The sequence below is a fragment of the Lissotriton vulgaris genome, chromosome 3_2 (assembly GCF_964263255.1).
Source record: "Lissotriton vulgaris chromosome 3_2, aLisVul1.2, whole genome shotgun sequence".
Lineage (NCBI taxonomy): Eukaryota > Metazoa > Chordata > Amphibia > Caudata > Salamandridae > Lissotriton > Lissotriton vulgaris.
The window spans coordinates 71,001,436-71,025,125 of record NC_141690.1 but is presented as its reverse complement, the minus strand read 5'-3'; the positions used below and the strand labels follow the sequence as shown (position 1 = coordinate 71,025,125).

At 46.2% G+C, this 23,690-nt stretch overlaps 1 protein-coding gene across 1 annotated transcript in view; it reads right to left on the bottom strand.

Moving 5' to 3' along the window:
- Nucleotides 1-3,412: 3,412 nt before the first annotated feature.
- The window catches only part of DHX15 (DEAH-box helicase 15), a 257,979-nt gene continuing 237,701 nt past the window's right edge, over nucleotides 3,413-23,690 (bottom strand). Inside the window, exon 14 of the mRNA XM_086964023.1 lies at nucleotides 3,413-3,974. Coding sequence (XP_086820149.1) covers nucleotides 3,857-3,974 — 118 coding nt within the window. The 3' untranslated portion in view covers nucleotides 3,413-3,856. The remainder of the gene's footprint in view (nucleotides 3,975-23,690) is intronic.

Sequence of the window (23,690 nt, the reverse complement as noted above, 5' to 3'; positions counted from 1 at the left end):
AGTTTAGCAGCCCCACAGCAGAGAACCTCATTAAAGGTTAGAACATCATCGATGGGTGATATTCTGCTTGGAGGAGAGGAGGAAAGAGTCGGAGAACAGTCTGCCTTGGAATCAGACGACCCTGTGGAAGACCTATAGCTTTGCCTTCTAGAAGATGGGTGGCGTGATGTTCTACTCTTAGGAGAGCGTGATCTCCTCGCCGATGGGGACCTTCTCTGCGTGGTCCACTCGCGTCTCCCTGAAGAATGCACCAACTGTATCAAAGGTGACCTTGACCTTGAATAAGACAGTCGTAGGTTAATTCTGCGGATCTTCCACTCTCTGATATCTCCTAGCCATCTTGGCGAGATATTGGTTGGTTGGGCTGGAGACTGCTGGTGAGGGCTCTGGAGATACTTGTACGATCTGAAGCGCTGGGGAGGAAGAAGCACTCCCTGAAGACACAACCGGGGTGTCACAAGTCGAACGGTCCTTAGACATCGCCCTGGGTCTCTTCGCTGGAGAAGCAGATTTAGATCTCCTCGAAGTCAACCTCCTCGACATCGACCTCCTCGACCCAGAATGCCTTTTTCTTGATCTCAACGTCGATCTCCTTGCCGGCGATCTCTTAGACGTCAATCTTTTCAGCGTCAACGGAATGTGTCTCAATATGGAGTGACTGGTTCTCTTCGACGTCTAAGCCCTTGGTGTTCGGCTCGTCGATGCCAGTGGACCTCTCTCCGCCGAAGGCGATCTCGACGTCGGTCCAGAGCCTCTCGGCGGCGGACGTCGATGGGTCAGCGCAGACTCTCGACCTCTTGCCGTTGTAGGCGAGCCAGATTTGGACCGCATACGCGTGGATGGAGACCTCATCCTCTGTCTCTTCTCACCATGTCTTGACGACGAGGGATGTCTCGACCACGAAGGATACTTCGACGGCAAGGGATGTTTCTAAGCCGACGGACGTCTCAACGGCAATTTGGACGCCGACTCTGAGCACAAAGGTACCTTGGATGTAGATCTGTCCCTTGACGGAGAAGGAGTCCGATGCCTTCTTTTTTCACCTCTTTCCTTGAGCTCTTTAGGATGAGAAGAGGGCTTTCTGGAATGATGGTCTTCTCGCCCACTCACTGTTTCTCCTCTCTCATGAATGGAATGCAGCTTGATCTTCTCCCTCTCTCTAAGGGTCCTCTTGGAAAACTTGCTGCAGTGGTATCATTGGTCTGGCTTGTGGGATGAAGGCAAACAAGCAATACAGACCGAATGAGGGTATGACTTGGCCATCTTTTTACTACAGGCCGGGCACTTATTAAATAAGGACGGCATTTTGACTGGAAAAATAGGCAAAAGTCTTAAAAAATTGCTGAATTAGTCAGATAAAGACTAAAGACGTCGAGTGAAGTCCCAAATTTTTTTTTACCACAAAAAAAGTGATACAATATCACCAACTGGCGAGCTCAATGCTCCAGGATCCTCAGAGAAGGAGCCGAAAAAAACTGACCTGTCACCTGTGGTGCATGATGGAAGCCTGGGGGTTCCTGGAGGTCTTAAAGGCACAGCGCCCATTTTCCAATGGTTTTCTATGCAGCCTGTCTAGGCTGAACCTGCCTGTTTTTACCTTTGAAAATAAAGGTGGTGTGTTTCAAAGAAACTCAGGGCACCTTTCTTCTTTACATATATCATATATAGTGATTTATATGTCTTTATTTGGTCAAATGTAAATGTTTGACATGCAATAATGGCAGTTTTGGAGCCTAATATGGTGTTTCAGGACGCTTATGTATATGCATATTATCTATATATATATATGGGTATGTATATGTGTATATATGTAGAACTCCAAACCAAATCTCCCAAAAGGGAGAAAAACGGGACGAACTCGCGTTTGTCTTCACTTTTTAAAATTTCAATCCTCACAGCATGGAGTTCTCAAGGCAGGCAGGCACAGATCTACGCGTTTCAGGAAAGCCTTCTGGATGATGTAGTTTTTTGCTTTTTTAAATCTTTTTACTTTAAAATAAAATTTACGCAAACAAATATTATAACGTGGTGAAAAAACATAATTCAATGGCATTGAATTGTATGTGAAGCACACTTTTCCTCAGTGTATAGTTCCAATGAACAAGTTCCTCAATTCATATCAGTGGGGACTTTGAATGATTTTTGTCAATTAAGTTTTACTCCATATATTCTTCATCATTATTCTTTCCCTTCCAGTGGGAAACACTTTTCCTCAGTGTATAGTTCCAATAATCAAGTTCCTCAATTCATATCAGTGGGGACTTTGAAAAAATGACATCATCCAGAAGGCTTAGGGCCAAAATGACATCAAACAGGAAATGATGCAATAATTAGATTTACTATATTTGTATTGTCAGCCTGTAGCCATATTGATCGTGAACAAGGGATGTGCTATCCTGAAACGCGTAGATCTGTGCCTGCCTTGAGAACTCCATGCTGTGAGGATTGAAATAAAAAAAGTGCAAAAGTGAAGACAAAAGTGAGTTCGTCCCGTTTTTCTCTCTTTTGGGCGATTTGGTTTGGATATAAATGCGGCGTGGTTCTGCCGCGGGGAGTTACGAACAGACAATAGAGCGCTGTGCCTTCCGGCAATGAGGAAACGAGGAGAGTGATATATGTAGATATATGCATATTATTGGCTATTGCTCCGGGATCCCGCACGTGGGCGGGACTATTCAGTGCTTAGGACTACTGATGAGTATCCCCTGGAAGAGAAGCTGTGAAAACTCACCCATGCCTCTGGAATAAAATGGTCATGAATATTCCAATAACTTATGAAACAAGACCATTTTTGGGGAGGGTGGGGAGGGGGGGGGGGGGGAGGACTACGGAATGCGCTATGATTTGAATACACCAAATGGATTTACAATCACAGAATGGACACTGACATGGATTGTATTTACATAGCCTACAAGAGAAGCACCTTCTGAAAACTGACAGCAGCAGCTGTGGTCTAGCGATTCGTACTATCTGTTACGACATAACTGATCAGTATCTCAGGCAGTAGTCAACAAATCTGATAGCGGTTTATTCCCCTATGCCGTCACAGGTCATGAGTCCACCCGATAAACTAACAGGAGGAGCAATTATTTACTTTGCCTTCTCTACATGCATATAGTCCTTGAGTCATTAATTGAAAAGTAGTCGCCTTCTTCCCAGCTCTTTTCTCTCTGAAGAGTCTTTCAGTAGGAGAGCATTGGGAGCTGCGCGTTTAATTGTAGACAGATTGAAACATTTTCGAACACATTTAATGAGTGCTGATACATCGGATGCCACAAAGGTTGAAGTGTGGTAAACTCGAAAAAAAATTCGATAGATAACCAATACATTCAAGAATTTAAGATTTTCAAACTAACTAATACAATTCGCCGAGATGTGTAAAAATATTGAACACTGAAATGATTTTACAAAATTAGTATAAATAGACTTTATTGAAGTCAATGTCTCTATGGAGACTGAAGGTTGTGTTTATAGAAGCACAAGTTTTAACATTTCACGACTTCTAAAAGGAATGTCAACAATTACAACGATCATGCATAACATGGTCGATAATCACGTTTCAGAAGTATTTTCAAACATTTCTAGAGAAATGTTTAGAACATCGTTATTTGAATAACTACTTCCAATAAACTGCAAAACATTGATTGACATTTCCAGTATGAGCTACAGTGTCAAACGTAAAAGGGAGCCATAAATGTTTAATTTATGAAATCAAAATGGAATATTCACTGTAAATAAAAAAAATTAAAAAGCTTGCAAATAAAGGCCATGTCTGAACCACCATGTCGAGCACAACGTGAGCACAGTCCATTCATCGCTCAAAGCAGTCCTTAGAATAACGCAAATGTTCATATGTTCAGTACTGAGTGTATTCTTTGGACTGAAACTTGACAATAATACGCTCCAATTGCCGCTTTGCTTCACACTGGGGGAAATTGCCCATGTCATAATATTGCGCTGCAATCTTCACCAACCTGTAAAACATATTGTAAAATTTTAATAAGCACCAAAAAAAAAAAACATTATAGCACATTCACTTTTACCATGTATAATGTACAAGGATTGCTGTGTGGAACAGACCAACACATTCTACACTAACTTTTCCACACATTCTGGAATGTGATCAAGGAGGACAATACTTCATCATAGATCAGCAAACAGAAAAGTACAAAAACAGCAATTAATGTTTAAGAAACCTCAACACAGCATATTTGTTACACTGTGCTGGAAAGGAGTCACATTCTGCAATATTTCTCATCTCTTCCCACCAACTTAACAGATGGAAGTACTTTGATAAAAGCTGAATCGCGATAAAGACAAGGAAGGTGCAGTAAACATGGAGATCTGAAACTACAAAAACAAGAAAAAGTGAGCGTTGCAGTTGAAAATGTTTTTAGCACTACTTGTCCTACATTAGCCTGTTGTCTTGCTAATACATCCACACGATGTTTGTTAAATCTAAGTGGTGTAGACCATGTAGCCGCTTTACAAATGTCAGCTTTAGGAATATTACATAAAAAGGCCATAGATTATCCTATTTTACGAGTAGAATGTGTTCTAGAAGGTATAGAAAATGTTAATTTGGGTTTAATATAGCATGTTTGGATACATTTAACAATCCATCTAGAAATTCCAAATTTAGAGATTGGTGTTTCTTTATGAGGTGGAGCAAAGGCAACAAAAAGGGGTATTGTTTAGCAAAAATCTTTTGTCCTATCAATATAATAAAATAATGCTCTTTTGTCATCTGTGTGTAGCGCTCTCTCTGCTACTAAATGAGGTTGTGGGAAGAAAACAGGTAACAACTGAATGGTTAATATGAAAAGCAGAGACAACTTTTGGAAGGAACTTTGCATTAGTTCGAAGAACCACTATGTCTTTATTGAGTTGGAAGAATGGTTCTTCTAAGGTTAGTGCCGGAAGCTCAATGACAAGTCTTAGTAAAGTGATGGCAATCAAGAAAACAACCTTCCAAGAAAGAGAATTGCAATGGTTCAAAAGGTGAACCCATAAGTCTTGGTAGAACAATATTAAGGTTCCATGCAAGTGGAACTTTCGGTGATATTACTGTTTTAAGGCCTTCCATAAAGGTTTTAAAGATTAGTACTTTGAATAGGGATAAGTGTTGTCTGTTTTGAAGATCTGCAGCTACCTCTGCAAGGTGTAGGCGTCTGGATATGTATGCAATGCCTGCATGTTGTAGATGCAATAGATAACAAATGATTTGTTGTACAGAAGCATCTAATGGGTCAATGGTTTAGATATTACAATATATAACAAAACTTTCCCATTTTGCTGCCTAGCATGCTCTAGTGGTAGGCTTTCTTGCTTCTTTAAGAACGGTCATGCAATCTGGTGGTAAATTTAGGTATCCAAACTATGACTTCAGGAGCCAAATCACTAGGTTGAGCTCCTTGGGGTTGGATGTCTGATTTTTCCATGGTTCTGAGTAAGAAGGTTTGAGGTGAGGAAAAGCTTCAGATGTGGAACTACTCAGAGTTCTGGAAGTGTGGTGAACCACGGTGGACGAGCCCATGTGGGAGCCACTAGAATATGGGTGAGGGATGTTTGTCGGAGTGTCTGACTAGAAATGGAAAAAGGGGGAGAGGCAGAAAAGCATAAGCAAATATCCCTGACCAATTCATCCATAGGGCACTGCCTTTGGATCGAGGGTGTAGGAACCTCAAGGCGAAGTTTGGGCATTTTGAGTTCTCTGCTGTTGCGAAGAGATCTATTTGTGGAACCCCCCATTTGTGGAAGTATCGGAGGAGAACTTGGGGGTGGAGTTCCCACACGTTGACTTGTTCCCGCATCCTGCTGAGGTCAGCAAATTTGTTGTCTGTCCCTGGAAGGTGTTCTGCTAGCAGAGTTGGATTTTGCGATGTATTGCCCAAAGCCAAATGGTCTGAGAGAGGCATGAGAACGGTGTCCCTCCGTCCCCCGTTCATGTACATAGTACATAGCTGTCATATTGTCCGTCCGGACTAGGACAACTTTCCCTATCAGGTGGGGTAGAAAGGCTTTTGGTGCTAGATGGACAGCTGGAAGCTCTAAGTAGTTGCTGTGGCGACCTTGTACTTTTAGATATTTTAGACCCCTCCCTGTAAGGAATGATTCCGCTGTGAGCACGACCTGTGGAACAGGGTCAATAAAAGTTTGCCTATATGATACTTTTTGGGTGTTCCACCACTGCAGAGAGTGATAGATGCAGCGGTCTACCAACACTAGATCTTTTAGTTGACCCTGTGATGGATTCCATTGATGTGCTAAGCATTCCTGTATAAGACGCACATTTAATCTTGCACGAGGTACTATGGCAATGCATGATGCCATCATTCCTGAAAGTTGCATGAAAGTTCTCACTGTTGGATATTGGTTGCTTCAGAATTGTAGTAGCAGTGTTTGAAAATTGTTAATTCTGGTTGCACTGGGATAGCCTAAACCTGTTTGAGTGTTTAGGATAGCTCCCAGATAGGGTTGCAGTTGTGTGGGTTGAAGATGGGATTTTTGCATGTTGATTGTGAATCCCAATTGATGAAGGAGATTAATTGTGATAGGAGTGTGTTATGGGCCCCCGTACTGATAAATGTGTGTAATAATTTGAATTACTCCTCAACCCCTTCTTCTTGGACCTCCTTGACCATTGTTCCAAAAAAAGGTAATAAGGTGGATCCTAGATGCCACTGCTCCATATCCTCGATTGACATTCAGGCAATAATATTGGGGAGAATGTTGTATAATAGAATATCAGAGTGGGTTAAGGAGAATAATGTTTTAAAGGATTGTCAGTACAGTTTCAGGAGTGGCATAGGAACTGTAGAGCAATGCCTAAATCTAGACTGATTGGAAAGGATACAGCAGCTAAACAATCAAACCTGTACCACGCCTGCATAGATCCAACAGTGGCATTTTATTGTGTAAACTGGGCAAAACTATGGCAGATTATTAATTTAAAAATGGATCCCTCATGAGTGCATTTGGTGATATCTTTACACACAGGCACTACTGCCAGTGTAAGGTTTGGAAATAATGGGCAAGTGTCCGACATTCTCCAGTGACCAGGGGTTCCGTCAGGGATGTGTATTAGCACCATTTTTGCTTATTATGTACATACATGAGCTGAGTGTAGAACTTAAGAGCACCCCGACTTACCCCTAGTATGTGGTACCCCTCTTCCTGCCTTACTAGACACGGATGAAGCGGTTTTAATTGCCCAAACCCCTACATTTCTGCGACTCTTAATTCACTTGTGAATTTTACGGCTAATGCTAACCTGCAGACAAATTTTACTAAAACACTTTGAATGTCTTGTGGTCCAAAGTGCCCAAAACTATATTCTATTACTGTAGACACAAGCACTTTAACGAGCATTAGCACTTTTACATATTAGGAATTAATTTCAGTATTTCGGGCTCATGGGCTCGGCACACAGCAGAGTAAAATGTTCACGATCTATTGGATAACTGCTTAATTTTCCATCATTAAAGGGAGGAAGACCCCCGAAACCCTTACTGCAAATATATCTATCACAGTGTATTCCGATTGCAACCTATGGTGCTGGCGTATTGCAACCTATGGTGCTGGCGTCTCCAGAGGGAAGAGAACCGCTTTCTGAGATGGCTAGTATCAGTCTCCGCATCTTCCTCCCAATTCATCTGTCACAGGGAGCTGGGCAAAGGCTATCTCACAGAATCTATTCAGAGTCACTCAGTAACCCTGTGGGTATTTATTTTAAGTACAGAAGGTGCCACGCTAACAAAGAGCATAGTTAACAATAGTCTGGCCTGCAATAAGGTTCTCTATCTCCTGGTTGACCCATGTCAAAAAATCCTTGGAAAGCGTGGGCTAAATAAATACGTTCTTGGCAAGTGTAGGAAGCAAGTGAAGCATTTATTACTGGAGAAAGCTGAATCAGACAAGTATTGTTTTAGATTATCTGCATTGTAATTTAGGGAAGATAAGCGAAGATTACTTCTTGAACACGAAAAGCAGCTCGACCTGGTTTTTATTGTTCAGCTTTAGGGCTCAAAAGATCAAATATCTTTAATGCTTACCAAGTGGGTATCAGCAGGGGCTTGAATTGAGGACATGCCCATGCAACAACTATTTGGGACACAATATGCTGCATTTTCTTTTCTACTGCGATATTTATATGTTATATACTCTTCCATGCCTTATACCATATATGAGAATATGATAGATACCATCTTGTACGCAGGCATATTGCTTCATACAAACTCAGTCTGATGAAATTTGTTGCTGCATAAATATGTTCAAGCTGCTGTATTCTCTAGGAAAACAATGCTAGATTATGGATTTCTTCCTCTCCCATTCCAACGTTTTAAACATTTAATGACCTATGAAATATGAGGTTTTAATGTATATTTATTCTATTTTATCATGTGTTTTTATGGTTTTTTTTATAGCCGAATAAAGTGTGTGTTGTAAACACTTAAGATGTGTGCTGGGTTTGTTGAGTCAATCGTCTAGATATGGGAAGACATGAATTTGTTATCATAGATTAGCTGCTACTATTGCTAGACTTTTAGTGAATACTCTGGGTGCAGTAGTTACTCCAAATAGGAGCACTTTGAATTAATAGTGTTTTTCTGCTTCAACAAATCTGGAGATATTTGTGATGTGCCGGGTGAATATGGATATGAAAGTTTGCATTCTTTAAGTCTAGTGACAAAGTTGCACGAGGAGAAGCATTTGTTGAAGTGGGACCATATGGAAGTGTTTTTACCGTATGTATAAAATTAGAGCCCTGAGAGCTTCTATTTGGTGTAGAGAACTGTCCTTTTTTGGGATTAGGAAGTTAAGCGAGTAAACCCCTGACCCTTGGTCTTATGCAGGAACAGGTTTTATAGATTCTTTTGTTAGAAGAACTTGTACTTTTTGTTTGAGCAGTTGCTGGTGCTTTATGGAGAGTTTATGAATGTAAGTTGGAATATTTGGAGGATTACTAGTGAGCTCCAAGCAATAAACACACTGGATAATGGCCAGCACTCACTTGTCTGATGTTATTGACTGCCAAATGGGAAGGAACTGATGAAGTCTCCCCACAACAGGAGTATGATGATCAGGGGGAATTTTTATGACGTCACTGTTTATTGGGAGATGACAAGGTATGAGTTGAGGTGCCTCTACCCCTGCCTTTACAATTGTTCCCTCTATTACCACCCTTGTAAAATCCTCTAGAGGGAGAAGATTGATTTTTTGGTTTATAGGAAAATGTGTTGCCATCTGTCGAAGTACTTTGCGGGCCTCCCCTTTAAATGAGTGGCAAAAGCAGCCTCGTTTTGAGAGGGACTGTACTGCCCCACAGATTTTGCTACTTCTGTCTTTATTCATTTTTTCAAGTGATTCATCCACTTGAGGACCAAAAAGGTGTTCTTTATCGAATGAAGCATTTAGTATTGTTTGTTGTACTTCTGGTTTAAAACCAGAGATTCGCAACCATGCTTGTCTTTGGAGGAGACTACTAGTGTTGACTCCTCTGGCTGCAGTATCAGCAGCATATAACACACACCTACAGAGGAATTGGAAATTAGTTTTCCTTCCGGTACTAATTCCTGCCCTCTTTCTGTGCTCCTCTTGGAGATATTGGAGTAAGTCTTCCTAGTTGTCCCAATGGGCCGCACCGTGTCTAGTCAAAAGACCTTTTGTACTGGCTGTATGCCAATGGTTAGCTGATTGTGCAGCAACCCTTACCGGAGGTATCTATTAGCTTGGACTCTTTGTTCAGAGGTTGTGTATCCCTTGTAGTTTGTGAATTTGCTTTTTTACGAGCATTGGACACAACTAAGGAATCTAAAGGAAGCTGGGCCTTAATAAAAATTGGGTCAGATGGCGGGGTTCATATTTTTATATCCACTCTGGGTGTTATAATATGTGCCCTCACTGGATCTTTAAAATGTCCTCAGCATGCCTCATCATACCTTTAACATAAAGACTGTGTTGTCCTATGTTTGGCCCCTAATGTTTCAAATAAGTAATCTTCCAAAGATTCCTTGTGTAAAGTAACTCCATGGTATGTAGCTACCCTGGCAATTAACTCCTGGTATGAGGTGTTGTTTTCAGGAGGGGACGGTTTAGCAGGCTATAGATCTGCATCTTTATCTGTAGGAGGATCTATATTGTGGTGTGATGTCTAGAGGGTCTGATGTGGGTATAATTGGTACTGGTGAAGAGTGGTATGAGAAATAGGGTGAAGAAGCTAGTAGCCAAGCCCTTTTTTTTTTTTATCAAAGAGGGATTTCATATCCAAGAGTCTATTTTTCTTTATGAGGATAGTATCACTGGTTTTGCTGTAATACATCCAGTGTCTGGATTTATACACAGTTTTTTTCTGTTTTGGAGCCTGGTTATGTTGCATGGTTTCCAGAACTGGTTTCGTAGGCTTTTGAAGAGCAGTTTTCTGTTTTGGTGCTGAAATTTTCAGTACTGAACTGGATTCATCTTTCAGAACCGAAGCTTTAGGTGGCGAAGGTGTAGTATCTCGACTCGAGCCGGAAGACTTGATGTGTGCTTTCGATGCCAAGCCATAGGGTGGGGTGTTCGAAGTAGAGTCTTGGTGCCTACAATGGCCAGTTGGCTGTGGTGGCCTGGAAGCATTATATTTGATGAAAGCAGGTTTTGTGGCTTTGGGACTCCGGCACCTGGACCAACTGGAAAATCCAGGGACTCCAGTTGTATCTCCAGCTTGGAATCTGAATCCTGGATGGAGAAGGCCCCTTCTTCCTCTGCTGCAGTCCCTTCCATTTCTTCCTGTTCAATATGGGGTCTCTTCGATGTTTTGTTGCTGCATTTCTTTGCGTCGAACTCGGTGGTCTCGGAGGGTCTTTTTCGAGCAGAATAAACAGCCGTTGCAGTCTTATTCCTTGTGCTCCGGAAATGGGCACAAGTTACAGACTTTGTGATGGTCAGTGGGTGGATATTTGGAGAAGCACCAAGGGCAAAATCGGAATGGAGTCCGTTCTATCAGCAGATTACTCTATGTTGGTCTCAAGTGGAATTGGAAGAAACGGACTAGCCTGAAGGACGCGGTTGGAGCTCTGTCGATCCAACTGTGAAAGCTTTCCAATTTGATACATGCGGAGAATTGGAAAACGTGTTTGAAACAATGCTATGTTATTTATTTTGTAGAGCGCACGGTTACCCGAAGGTGTCCTGGTGCTGACTGCCTGAGAAGGAGAATGGTTTTACTGAGAAAAGAGCAGAGTTTTCAAACCTTTACGGAAGGACAGGAGGTCCGGGGCATTCCTGAGCATAAATGGCAGATCATTCCAGGCTCTAGATGCACTAACAATAAAAACTCTACCTCCCCAGTTGTTTTTTTTTTAAAGGAGGCCACTTGTACTTGCTTAGCACTTGAAGATCTTAAGTTCCTGCCTGGAATATACCATTGCAGCCTACGTCTAAGGAACTCTGGACCAATTCCATTTACTGCTTTAAAAACAATACAGAGAGCTTTAAAGTGAGTTCTGAGTCTCACTGGGGGTCAGTGTCGTTTTTTCAGTTTGCTTCTAACAGACAAACTTGGGAGTATCAGTCAGCCGTCTTGCCGCTGCATTCTGGACCAGTTGAAGTCTGTTCAGGTGTTGTTCTTGAACATTGAGGTATAGGCCATTACAATAGTCCAGGGAGCTTCCAGACTTGCCCTTAAGTCCTTTTCTGCTATCTGTTTGTATGTCCCCTCCCCCTTTTCCTACCGGTGTAGCATGTAAAGCTACCAACCCAACCAGCACCTCTGCACCCATACGCCCCTGAACATTTTACCTACCTGTAAAAAAAGAAAAGAAAAAGTACTTGTGTTTTTAAAAAAAATCAAAATATATTTTTAAAAGTGTTATTTTTCTAAATTGTCTTTGATGTATTCTAGAGCGTGTCTCATTTATTGCCTCTGTGAGTACAACAAATGCTTATCACTGCCCTCTGATATGCCTAAACTGCTCGCCCACACTTCCCCAAAAAGAGCATTTAGTGTTCATTTTTGCCTCTGTAAATCAGTAATAGATTGCAAGCCAGCTCCCTGCACTCGTCGAGTCAATTTCTTTGTTCAAAGTTTTCTAAGCTTCAAGGTCTGATAGGAGGTTCAGTCCTCTTCTAATCTTCAACGGGTCCAGAAAATTTCTGAAGTAGGTGCCTGGAGACACCACATTTTTCCCGGTATTAGACAGTGTGTGGTAATGACTCAGGGGTACACCCTAACAAATGGGGTTATGGTTCTTGGGGGCCAATCCCACACACTTTGGGCATTTTCAAGATGGCAAAACGACTTCAGCCACACTAATCGAGGGCTCGGAGGACTGGGTGTGCGAGTAGAGTGTAGTATCTAGCCTGAAGCAGTCAATGTGTCCCCAATACACCCAGAGACAGAAGTGTGGTCAGAACAAGGAACGGTTTTCCAGCAACCAGACAGTGGATAAACAAAAATTGTGCGGACATCCTGTTCTTGCCCTTTGATGTGTGCTCCAAGTGTTATATGTAAAACACTAGCAGACGTGTCAAAATCGAGTTGACACTTGGCACAAAGAGGCCCACTTGCATTGGAGCCCACCTGCCAGGAAGAGGCCCAGATGCCAACTAACAGTTATCTGTGAAAGGGGAGGCTTCTTTGAAGTGCGAACCCCGAGTGGTCTATGTGAAACCCCAGCAGACTTAGCGAGTAGGATTTGACATTCGAGCAGGATTGGACTGTAATGTCAAAAAGGATACTCACACCCGAACCTGCATTCTCTAACAGGTTCAGGGGTGTCATCTCATTCCATTTAGGAAAGCCTATTGTTTGCTCCTGTGAGCAGTTCACACCTATTCAAATGCTAATTACGGGCTGGAAAAAGTGGGAGAGCAAATACAACTTTTCTAAAAGTACATTTTCCTAAAGATTTATAAAAAAATCCAAGTGGCTAAGTCTGTCTCGTGCTTCCACACACTCAAGATGCTCAATCAAATGGCTCCACATCGACACTCATAATACCATCACAAGCTGGACTATGGGCAATGAACTCTATGCCGGAATGGGGTGTGGCCACGGAGGCGACCAAGATGGCCGCTTGCGACTGAAGCTCCGCCGTCCGGGTGGCCGATTTCCACCATCCTGAGGTCCCGGGACTGAATTGACCCCGCTCTACACCTCTATCCTGCAGCTGCGGCGTTTCGCCGCCATCCGACACCGGTTTTGGGGTCGATAGTACAACGGAAGGGCCTGTTCGGCGGAGGAGCAGGAGCGCCACCCCACCGGCGTCCGCTCTCGCTGCGCCTGGCTCGCAGGTGAGTCCCGGGCCTGGGGCGCTGCGCCTATCGCCTCGCGTTGGCTCGGGGTGCCAGGTCTCGCTCCTTGCGGTCTGGCCGGGGGCTTTGCCGCGCTGCCTCAGTGGCTCCGGGACACACCACGACCCTAGGGCCTAGGTCACGGCCGGAGTGGCGGCTGCCCCGGGTGGGAAACCGGGGGGTGCGTTGTCCGGCCTGGGTGCCGCGGGGGACGCGTGGCGGTGGTGGGCGGCCGGGGGCCCGGGCTGCTGCGAGGCCGGGTGGCCCCACCTTCCCTTGGTGTCTCCCCCTGAAGCCGATTGGGGCGAGCTGCGTCGCCTCCATACCAGCGGCCCTGGTCCGCCATATTGTTGGAGGGTCCCACCGGACTGGCGCGGAGAGTACTGGCGCCTTGAGGCTACATATTCAAATAGACCAGGGGAGTCACCCCCGACACGAGGGCTACCACCGCTGCTGCCGAGGCCACTCCATTCCCTCAGACGTCCTGACTTGTACGAGATCCGTCTACATTGCGGCCCTTACTGGGATATTGGGGCGCCTGTGCACTGTACATCCCCCATTGGTCACCTGCTCACATACCCTGTGCCCACCTTGACCCAATCCTGCTGGCTATCACCCATACCTGACGGAGCACCGGGCAAAATGGGAAAAAGGGACCCTAACCAGAGAAAACTCAGCTTCGACAAGACGCCCATGCAAAATGCGGATGCTGCGACTGGCTCCACAACAGACGCGATGCCTCCCCCTCCTCAGGACAACACCGCTACACTGGTGGCAGCCATGATGTCTGAAATGAGAGCTGGATTTAAGTCACTCGATACCAGATTCGACGCACTGGAACAAAAACTCGCTGACATGGGCTCTAAAGCACAAGCGCATGATCGCCGACTGGATGTCGCCGAATCCCGCATTTTGGATCTTGACGACGCTGGCGCCAAATCACATAAACGCCTTGAGAGAGTTTAAAAAAATCCTTAAGGACGTGGCCATTAAAAACTAGGACTTAGAAGCGCACGGGAGACGCAACAACATTCGAATTTTGGGTGTGGCGGAATCGACCCAAACTGGCCGGATGGACGTCTTTGTGGAGAAGCTCCTCGTAGATCTGTTTGGCAGGGATCAGTTTACGGCTGGATTTGTGGTGGAACGGGCCCACCGATCTCTGGGTCCACGACCAAAACCGGGACTGCCACCACGCCCTATCATAGCCAGAATCATGAACTTCAGGGCCCTTGATGCTGCCCTCCGTGCGGCTCGGGGAGATACAATGGCAAGGAGACTCCCTGTCATTCTATCCAGACTTCACCCTTATGGTCCAAGAGGCGCGCCGGAAATACACTGGAGTTAAAGCTACTCTGCGCAATTTGGGACTAATATGGTATGCTTTATCCTGCGCGACTTAGGGTGGAGGTGGTCGGTCGGGCCCGCATCTTTGACACCTCGACGGAGGTACAGGAATTTTGTCACTCCTACAAATCCGGAGGCAACCAATCTGCGGGCGACTCCAGGGCGCCGTCGCCGGCTCAGGGAGACGCAACACAGCGTGGATCTGTTCTCGGGCTCAGGCCAGGGCTGATAATGGGACTCTTGGACAAGACTCTTCACACAACCTAGACAATAGGTTAAATGTCTAAGGGACGGGTAAATCTAATACTACTCAGATATTAGATTGGTTAGCCCGAATGGCGAGGGGTTGCCACCCCCCATGGCGAACGCCCATTTACTTGGGGTATTTGTTACTTTAATTGTTGCTGTGGAAACAGTACACATTGCTCCTTTATTTATCATACAGCTTCATGACGCCGCTGAGTTGGGCTGGGTTTTCCTCGTTGGGGTTTGTAAGAGGTTGGGTGGAGGGTGGGAAAGGGGGTTGTTTTGGTTTTCTTATTTTAAAAGGTGTCACAAAGTTGTTGCCATTGCAGTTTTGGTACTGAGCTGCTCATGCCGTAGGTCATTTACTTGCACTCTGCACTCATGGCCAGATTAGGGTTGCAGTTGGGCCCCTCGGAACTCTCAATGATGTCCTGGAATGTTAGGGGGTTGAACGACACCAGGAAATGTAAGCAAGTGTTTAATTACATCGCCAGGCACAAGATAGACATAGTATTCCTGCAAGAAACTCACTTGTCGCCAGAAGCTGGGGTATGCACCGCTTCTTTAACTATACCAGATACTCCAGAGGAGTGGCTATCTGTATACATAAACAAATTCCCTTTGTGCTAACTCACACTGTCATCGATAAAGAGGGCAGATATGTAATAATCACGGGGACCCTCATGAGTCACAAGATCACACTCGCCGGAGTATAAGGCCCGAACATTGACACTCCTACTTTTTTCAATGACTTACAGATACACTTGCTCAACGTGGAACCTGGTATATTACTAATTGGTGGCGATTTCAATCTGCTACTTAACCCATCCAGAGACAGCACCTCAACTACCTCAGACACTAAGCCCCATTCGCGCATGGTCCTGCGTGACATCTGCTCACACTTCTCCCTCAGACATCGAGGTGCAGTTGCACACCGTCTTATTCACATTACTCCAGCTTTCATGATACATAGACAAGGATTGACTACTGGCTGGTTTCCCCGGAGGTGGCTGGAAGACCTGATTACGCTCCCTCGTACCCTTTCAGACCACTCTCCTATAGTACTGAAGCTACGGGTCCACCGGGCGGGGGATATGAAAGACAGTGGCACTTCCCAGGTAAAGCTTTATCAGATCCTGTTTTTCACGGAAGAAATTAGGGGGGCCATTGAAGAATACTTAGAGCTAAACACCGGTACGGTGGACACCTGGGCGGTCCTATGGGAGGGCTTTAAGGTCACCATCAGGGGAGTGTGCATCACTAAACATACTGGAGCATTGCGCGAGGTTCGAGCGACCCTGTCCCAGGTAGAGCGCGACATAGCAGCGATAGATGCAGAACAGCTTCGACAACATACAGAGGACAGGGAACTTAGGTGCTTGCAGTTGATGGTGAAGTTTCAGGAGGAGGCCGAGAGGGAGCTTAGATTCCTTACTAGAACACACACAGCTAGGCAACATGGTGAGGGCGATTGTCCAGGCAAGTTGCTTGCACAATTACTTCACCCCCCCACACAAATCTTTTTACATCACAGAACTCAGAGGTCCGACAGGGGACACGCTACACACCACGCCAGAGATCTGTGATGCTTTTTTGTCTTACTAAACTTCTCTATACATCCACGCTGACGGACGACGCCACTGACTAGGAAACTACCTAAATGAGATTGCAATGGTGTTTTTGGACAAATGGATGATAGACTTTTTGGCTGATCCTTTCACGCCAGACAACATCGTGGAGGCTATAGACTCCATGAGGGGGCCTTCGGCCCCTGGATTGGATGGTTTTTCGGCCGATTTTTACAAAGCCTATAAAGATCTGTTGGTTCCCCGCTTGGTGGAAGTTTACGCCGAGGACCTGGCAACGGGTTGTCTGCCCCCCCACTCTTAGAGAGGCAGTCATTGTGCTTTTGCCCAAACTGGGTAAAGATGCTACTCTATATGAATCTTCTCGCCCTCTTTCTCTACTGAACCTAGATTACAAGATACTAGCGAAAGTCATTGCCATCCGCCTCTCGCTCCTAATGGAGCCCATAATACCTCCCGCCCAATCGGGCTTTGTACCGCATCGCTCCACCTCCCTAAACCTTCGCACCCTTTTCTCCGTTCTGCACCGTGTTGACCCAGCCACCCCGGCAGCGGCGATATTGTTAGATGCCGAAAAGGCGTTTGATTCCTTGGAATGGCCTTTCCTTATGTCTGTGATGCGCCGCATGGGAATTCCGGAATGCTTAGTAAATACGGTGGAGCTATTGTATACTCTCCCGGTGGCCCGGCTGCGCCTGAATGGCACGATCACTGCCCAGTTCAGACTGTTGCGTGGCACACGACAGGGATGCCCTATATCACCACTCTTGCATATATTAGCGATGGACCCCATTGGTCAGACACTTTCAAGAGAGGCATTTACACCGGGGCCTCCAGTTCCGTACGGGCCCGCTCCTGATTTCGCTTTATGCGGATGACACCATCCTCTATGTCCGACATCCCCAGATCAACCAGGAACCCTTGATCTTGGAAATAACCAGATTTGACAAATACTCGGGCCTCCGGATAAATTGGCATAAGTCTGTTATCTTCCCACTCACACCCAGTACAGTTGAATGGCCCAACCCCTTTCCTCTAGAGTGGAACCGTGAATCTGTGAAATATTTGGGCATCCATGTACATTTAGAAACGGACTCCATCATTAGATTAAATTATGGCACTGCGTTGACTGCTCTAGAGGGGCAGATTGAGCGATGGAGCTGACTCCCATTATCCATGGCCGGACGCGTCGCAATCATCAAAATGATTGTTTTGCCACGGTTTTCGTACTTGTTCAATAATATACCGATACCCCTAACGAAAGTATTTTTCACACAGCTACGTTCTTTATCGTTGAGACTGGTGTGGGGCGACAAAACCCCACGTGTGTTTTGGCGTGTGCTGACGCTGCCGTATGAGAGGTGGACTGGGAGTACCTGATTTCTAACTCTACTTCCTGGTGGCACAGTGCTCCTACGCGCACCCATGGTTCCATCCTGATGCCAGGATTCCTTATTTGAAACTGGAGGTAGACTTGGTTTTGCCGGGATCGCTATCCACCACTCTACCATCGGGCTTTCCTAGAGACCCGCGAGACACTAACTTTTTCCTCGACTTGCTGGGCATGGGGAAGACTTGGCCGTCTTATCGGCCTCCCACAGTTGTACTCCCCGACCCTACCGCTGACCAATCCCTCCTGCCTCCCGATAACCGGGGAGTCTGTGGTACGATGCACGCCAAATATGCTACTTACCAGTATGCATCTGTTCTTGGCATGTAGGGCTGCTGACATTGATATCTGTGCATTGATTGCCGCCTAGTGTTGGGTCCGGATGATTGCACATTGTTGTCCTGGAAGAGTCTTTGAAGTATCACGAGATAGGTGGCTCCTCCCCTGGACTACAGTGCGCATGGGCATCCTCTCCATCCTCAGATTGTTTTTCGCCATTGTGGCAGAGATGGAGTGTAGTACAGTAAGTGATGACCATGCTAAGAGTAATTCCGAGTGCTGCAGCCACTACAGGCGCCGGGGAGGAGGGCGGGCGATATGAATGTCAGCAGCCCTACATGCCAAGAACAGATGCATACTGGTAAGTAGCATATTCGGTTCGAGGTATGTGGGCTGCTGAATTCATATCTGTGCATAGAATATATAGCAGTCCCTCTATTAGCGGCGGCTGCCCGTGCCAGATGCAGCAGTCTGAAAAAGTGTTTTTAGAACAGCCTGCCCTACAGCTGCCTGGTTTGGAGTGCACATCTACGCAGTAGTAAATGTGTGTATGGTAGACCATGTGGCTGCTCTACAGATTTCCTCTAAAGGAATGTTTCCAAGGAAAGCCATGGATGCTCCCCACTTCCGTGTTGAGTGGGCTCTTGGGGGAACCGTTAATGTGCGCTTAGCCTTTTGATAGTAAATCTGTATTCACTTAATGATCCACCTGGCTATATCTGCTTTTGAAATGGGGTTGCCTTTGTGTTGTGGTGAAAAGGCAACAAACAGTTGTTTTGTCTTCCTAAAATCTTTTGTCCTATCTATGTAGTACATTAGAGCTCTCTTGACGTCTAGTGTGTGGAGCATTCTCTCTGCCACCGAATCTGGATTCTGGAAGAACACTGGCAGTTCTTTAGTTTGATTCATATGGAACTGTGAAACCACTTTAGGCAGAAACTTAGGGTATGTGCGTAGGACCACCCTGTTGGAGTGAATCTGTATGAATGGCTCCTGGATAGTTGGTGCCTGAAGTTCACCAACTCGTCGTAGCGATGTGATTGCTATTAGGAAAGCCACTTTCCACGTCAAGAATTGTATCTCGCATGAGTGTAGAGGCTCAAAAGGTGGTCCCATCAGTCTGGTGAGGACCACATTCAGGTTCCCTACAGGTGCTGGTGGGTGTTGGGGAGGAATAACTCGTTTGAGTCCCTCCAGAAAGGCTTTGATGGTAGGCATTCTGAAAAGTGAGAGATGCTGCCTGCTTTAGAGATAAGCTGCTATTGCGGATAAAAGTATACGAATGGAAGCATAGGCCAGATTGCATTTGTATAGATGTAACAGATAACAGATGATGTTGTGAGAAGATGCATCTAGCGGATTAATATAGTTGTTGGCACAATAAATGACAAACCGCTTCCATTTCGCCGCATAAAAAGCTCTAGTGGTGGGCTTTCTTGCCTCCCTTATGATATCCATACAGTCAGGAGGCAGGTTGAGGTAGCCAAATTCTAAGACCTCAGGAGCCAGATCGCCAGGTTGAGCTGTTGCGGATCCGAATGCTGAATGTCGCCATGGCTCTGCGTCAAAAGCCTGGGCGTGAGGTGCAGCCTTTGATGCGGTACCACGGAGAGTTCTAGAAACGTGGTGTACCATGGTTGGCGTGCCCACGTTGGAGCAACCAGGATGAGTCATTCAGTGTTGCTTCAGTTTGCGTGCCACTAGGGGTATTAGCGGTGCTGGGGGAAAGCGTACGCAAATATGCCTGACCAGCTCATCCATATCGCATTCCCCTGCGACAGTGGGTGTGGGAACCTGGCGGCAAAGCTTTGGCATTTTGCGTTTTCCCTTGTGGCGAATAGGTCTATCTCTGGATGACCTCACTGCTGGAAGTACGGTTGGAGTACTGATGGATGTATCTCCCACTCGTGCATCTGGTGGCTGTGCCTGTTGAGCAGGTCCGCCATCTGATTGTCCTTGCCTGGGAGGTGTTCCGCCATGAGGAAGATGTTTCTTTGAATGGCCCACTTCCACATGCTCCGAGCCAGATGAGACAACTGTGGAGTGTGTACCTCCCTGCTTCTGTATGTAGTACATGGTCGTCATGTTGTCCGTCCGGATCAACACTACCTTGTTGCACAAATGTACTTTGAATGCTTTCATTGCCATGAAGATAGAAATCAGTTCCAGAAGGTTGATGTGCATCTTCTTTTGCTGAGCTGTCCATAGTCCCTGCACTGTGTAGTAGAGTAGATGAGCTACCCATCTCTGGAGAGATGCGTCAGCCGTCAGTATAATCTGTGGCACAGGCTCTTGGAACGGTCTGCCCCTGCAAAGGTTTTGTGGGTTCCACCAATGCAGAGAGTTGTATGCGCGACCGGTCACCAACACTAGGTCTTTCAATTGTCTGTGAGCCTGATTCCACTGACGTGCCAAGCACTCCTGAAGTGGACGCATGTGTAGTCTCGCGTGCGGGACTATGAAGATGCAGGAGGCCATCATGCCTATCAAATGCATGAACACTCGTGCTGTAAGCGAGTGTTGTGGATTGAACTTCCGTATCAGCAATTGCATGCTGTTGATCCTCACTGAATTTGGCTGTGCTTTGGCTGCCAGAGTGTCGATTGTCGCGCCCAAGTACTGCCGTACGTAGGCGGGCTGAAGGTGGGACTTAGGATAATACAGTGAAAACCCCAGATCGCGAAGAAGGTGAATGGTGTGGGATACGTGGGTGGCACATTGCTGGTCCGACTTTGCTCGGATAAGCCAGACGTCCAGATAAGGGTAGACATGAACGTGCTGTCTCCGTAGGTGTGCAGCCACTGTTGCCAGGCACTTGGTAAACACCCTGGGTGCGGTTGTCACTCCGAAAGGGAGGACCTTGAACTGATAATGCTGATCCTGAATGGTACATCTGAGATATGTTCTGTGTGACGGGTGTAGCGGTATGTGGAAATATGCATCCTTCAGATCTAGTGTTGCGAGGAAATCTCCCTGACTGAGTAACGGTAGAACCTGCTGTAATGTGAGCATGTGAAAGTGTTCTGATAGGATGTACTGGTTTAGGGGCCTGAGGTCCAGTATGGGTCTGAGGGACCCGTCCTTTTTTGGGATCAAGAAGTACAGTGAGTACACCCCTGTACCTTTTTGTTCCACAGGCACGAGCTCTATGGCTCCTTTTTGCAGCAGGACGACTACCTCCTGCTGCAATAATTGCAAATGCTCTGTGGACATAGGACGGTGTCTTGGGGGTATGTTGGGTGGAGTGGATGTTCACTCCAGACAATAACCGTACTAGATAAGCTGCCTCACCCACCTGTCTGTAGTGACGGATTTCCAGACCGGCAGGAACTGTTGTAGTCTCCCCCCGACCGGTGTGGTATGGTCGGGGGGCAGTGACAAGACGTCACTGTTTGTTAGCGGCAGAGGATCGGAAGTTGTTGTTTCCACGACCTCTGTCCTTGGTGCTGTTTCCACGATAGCCACCCCTATTGTTCTTCTTGTAGGTGGTCTGCGTGCCTCCTTTACTGTATTGTGTCTGCTGGGACACCTGGCCTCTGGAAGCTCCTCTACTGTTTGAGCGACGAAAAGAACCACCACTGAACTGCTGCGACTGTAGAGCCCCCATAGACTTTGCAGTCTCTGTGTCCTTCTTAATTTTTTCTAAGGTGGTGTCCACTTCTGGGCCAAATAAGTAACCAAATAAGTATTCAGGGTTAACCGGCTGATTGAGTATGGTGGTTTGTATCTCAGGCTTGAAGCCGGAGATTCTCAGCCAGGCGTGTCTTCGTAACATAACACTTGTATTAATCGCCCTGGCTGCAGTGTCTGCTGCGTCTAGCGCACACTTAATGGATGCATTTGATATAAGTTTCCTTTCTTGTATTAGCATCTCTGCTGCCTCCTTATACTCATCTGGCAAGTGTTGTAACAGGGTCTCGAGTGTATCATAATGAGCCCTGTCAAATCTGGCTAAGAGTGCCTGTGTGTTGGAGATTCGCCAGACATTGGTTGCTTGAGCTGCCACCCTTATTCCCGATGCTTCTAACACTTTAGATTCCTTGTCAGGGGGAGGAGCATCACCCGTTGTTTGTGAGTTCGCTCTTTTACAAACATTGGAAACAACCAGAGAGTCTAACGGCAACTGTCCATGGATATACGTAGGGTCCACAGGTGCTGGTTTGTATTTTTTTTCAATTCTGGGGTTTACTACCCTTGCCCTTGTGGTCTCCTTAAAGATGTCTCCAGCATGTTTCAGGACACCTTTTAGCATGGGTAGAGTCTTGACAGTTCTCTCTCTGAGGTTGAGAAGGTGTCAAACAAAAAGTCCTCTTCAATAGGGTCAGCATGGAGCTGGACATCATGATTTTTTGCTGCCCTCTCAATAAGTGCATTAAACGCAGCCGTGTCTTCTGTAGGTGAGGTTTTAATAGCATAGACATGACTGTCCGGGGCAGTTTGTGGATCCCCTGGGTCAACAGCGTCTGCCCAGGGTTCAGTGTGATCTTCTGGATCAGTGTCTACAGGAAAACTGTAATCCTCATTGTCACCATCCCCTACATCCACATCTGAATGTGTGGGTGAGATAGGAGCAGGGTCTTGTCCATATGGTTGTAGAGGTTCAAAAAGAAGAGGCGACGTAGCAGAATCCCTCTTTTTCTTCAATGGAATTTTATTTGCCTCCATAGGCTGTTCTGGAGCGATCTTTCGCTTGAAAATGGAAAGTCTACCAGTCTCAGCGTCAATTAATTGCCTCGACTGATCTTCCTGCAGAGGCTGTCAAGGCTTCGGCCCTATGGACACCTTTTTGGCCGCTTCGACGCCCGTCTTAGGGGCGAACGCCTTAGGTACCACTGTCGGCGGCAGTGTGAACTTAATCGGTGCCGAAAACTTCGGAGGTTTACTGACTGGCTTCGGGAGTGGAGTGGCCTTCGGTCCGACAGCAATAGCCTTCTCTTTAATGCGTTGCAGCGAGTCCGACACCTGCTTTGAAAAAGAGGCGGATGGCTGTATTGACTCGACGGGGTCTTTAGAGCCACTGCTAGTCGTGGACTCTAGGTCTTTACTGCCCTTAGCCATGTCGAGTCTATGTTTAGGATCGAGAACGTTCTGAGTTTCGAGTCACTTGTTTGTGTCTACGGCCTTCGGCGCCGACTTTTTCGGGTCGACGTCCTTGACCATTTTCTTCGGTGCCCCGGCTTTCGGCTCGACAAACTTTAGCGACCTTTCCGGGTCGATAACACTCATCTGTTTCGTCGGTGCCAATGGTTCAGAAGCCTTCGATCCGACCAAAGTAATACGTACTTTCGGTTTTGTTTCCGGTGCTTTCGGTTTTGTGGACACCGATGCTTTTGGTTTAGATTTCGATCGTTCAACCAATGGCTCGTTGGAAATGTCCGTAGCCGGGCCTGGAGGCGAGGCTGTAGAACTATGCGTTTGATCTTGGGTAAGGCCATGTGGCGATCCCTCGACCTGAGCCTTATAGAGTGTTTTAGTCTCGGCCCTGGTACCAACGGTTGGGCTTAGCTCCTTGCTCAAGCTATCTTCCACGGCCCCAAAGTCCTCATCGTCGTCTCCTACCTAGTCAA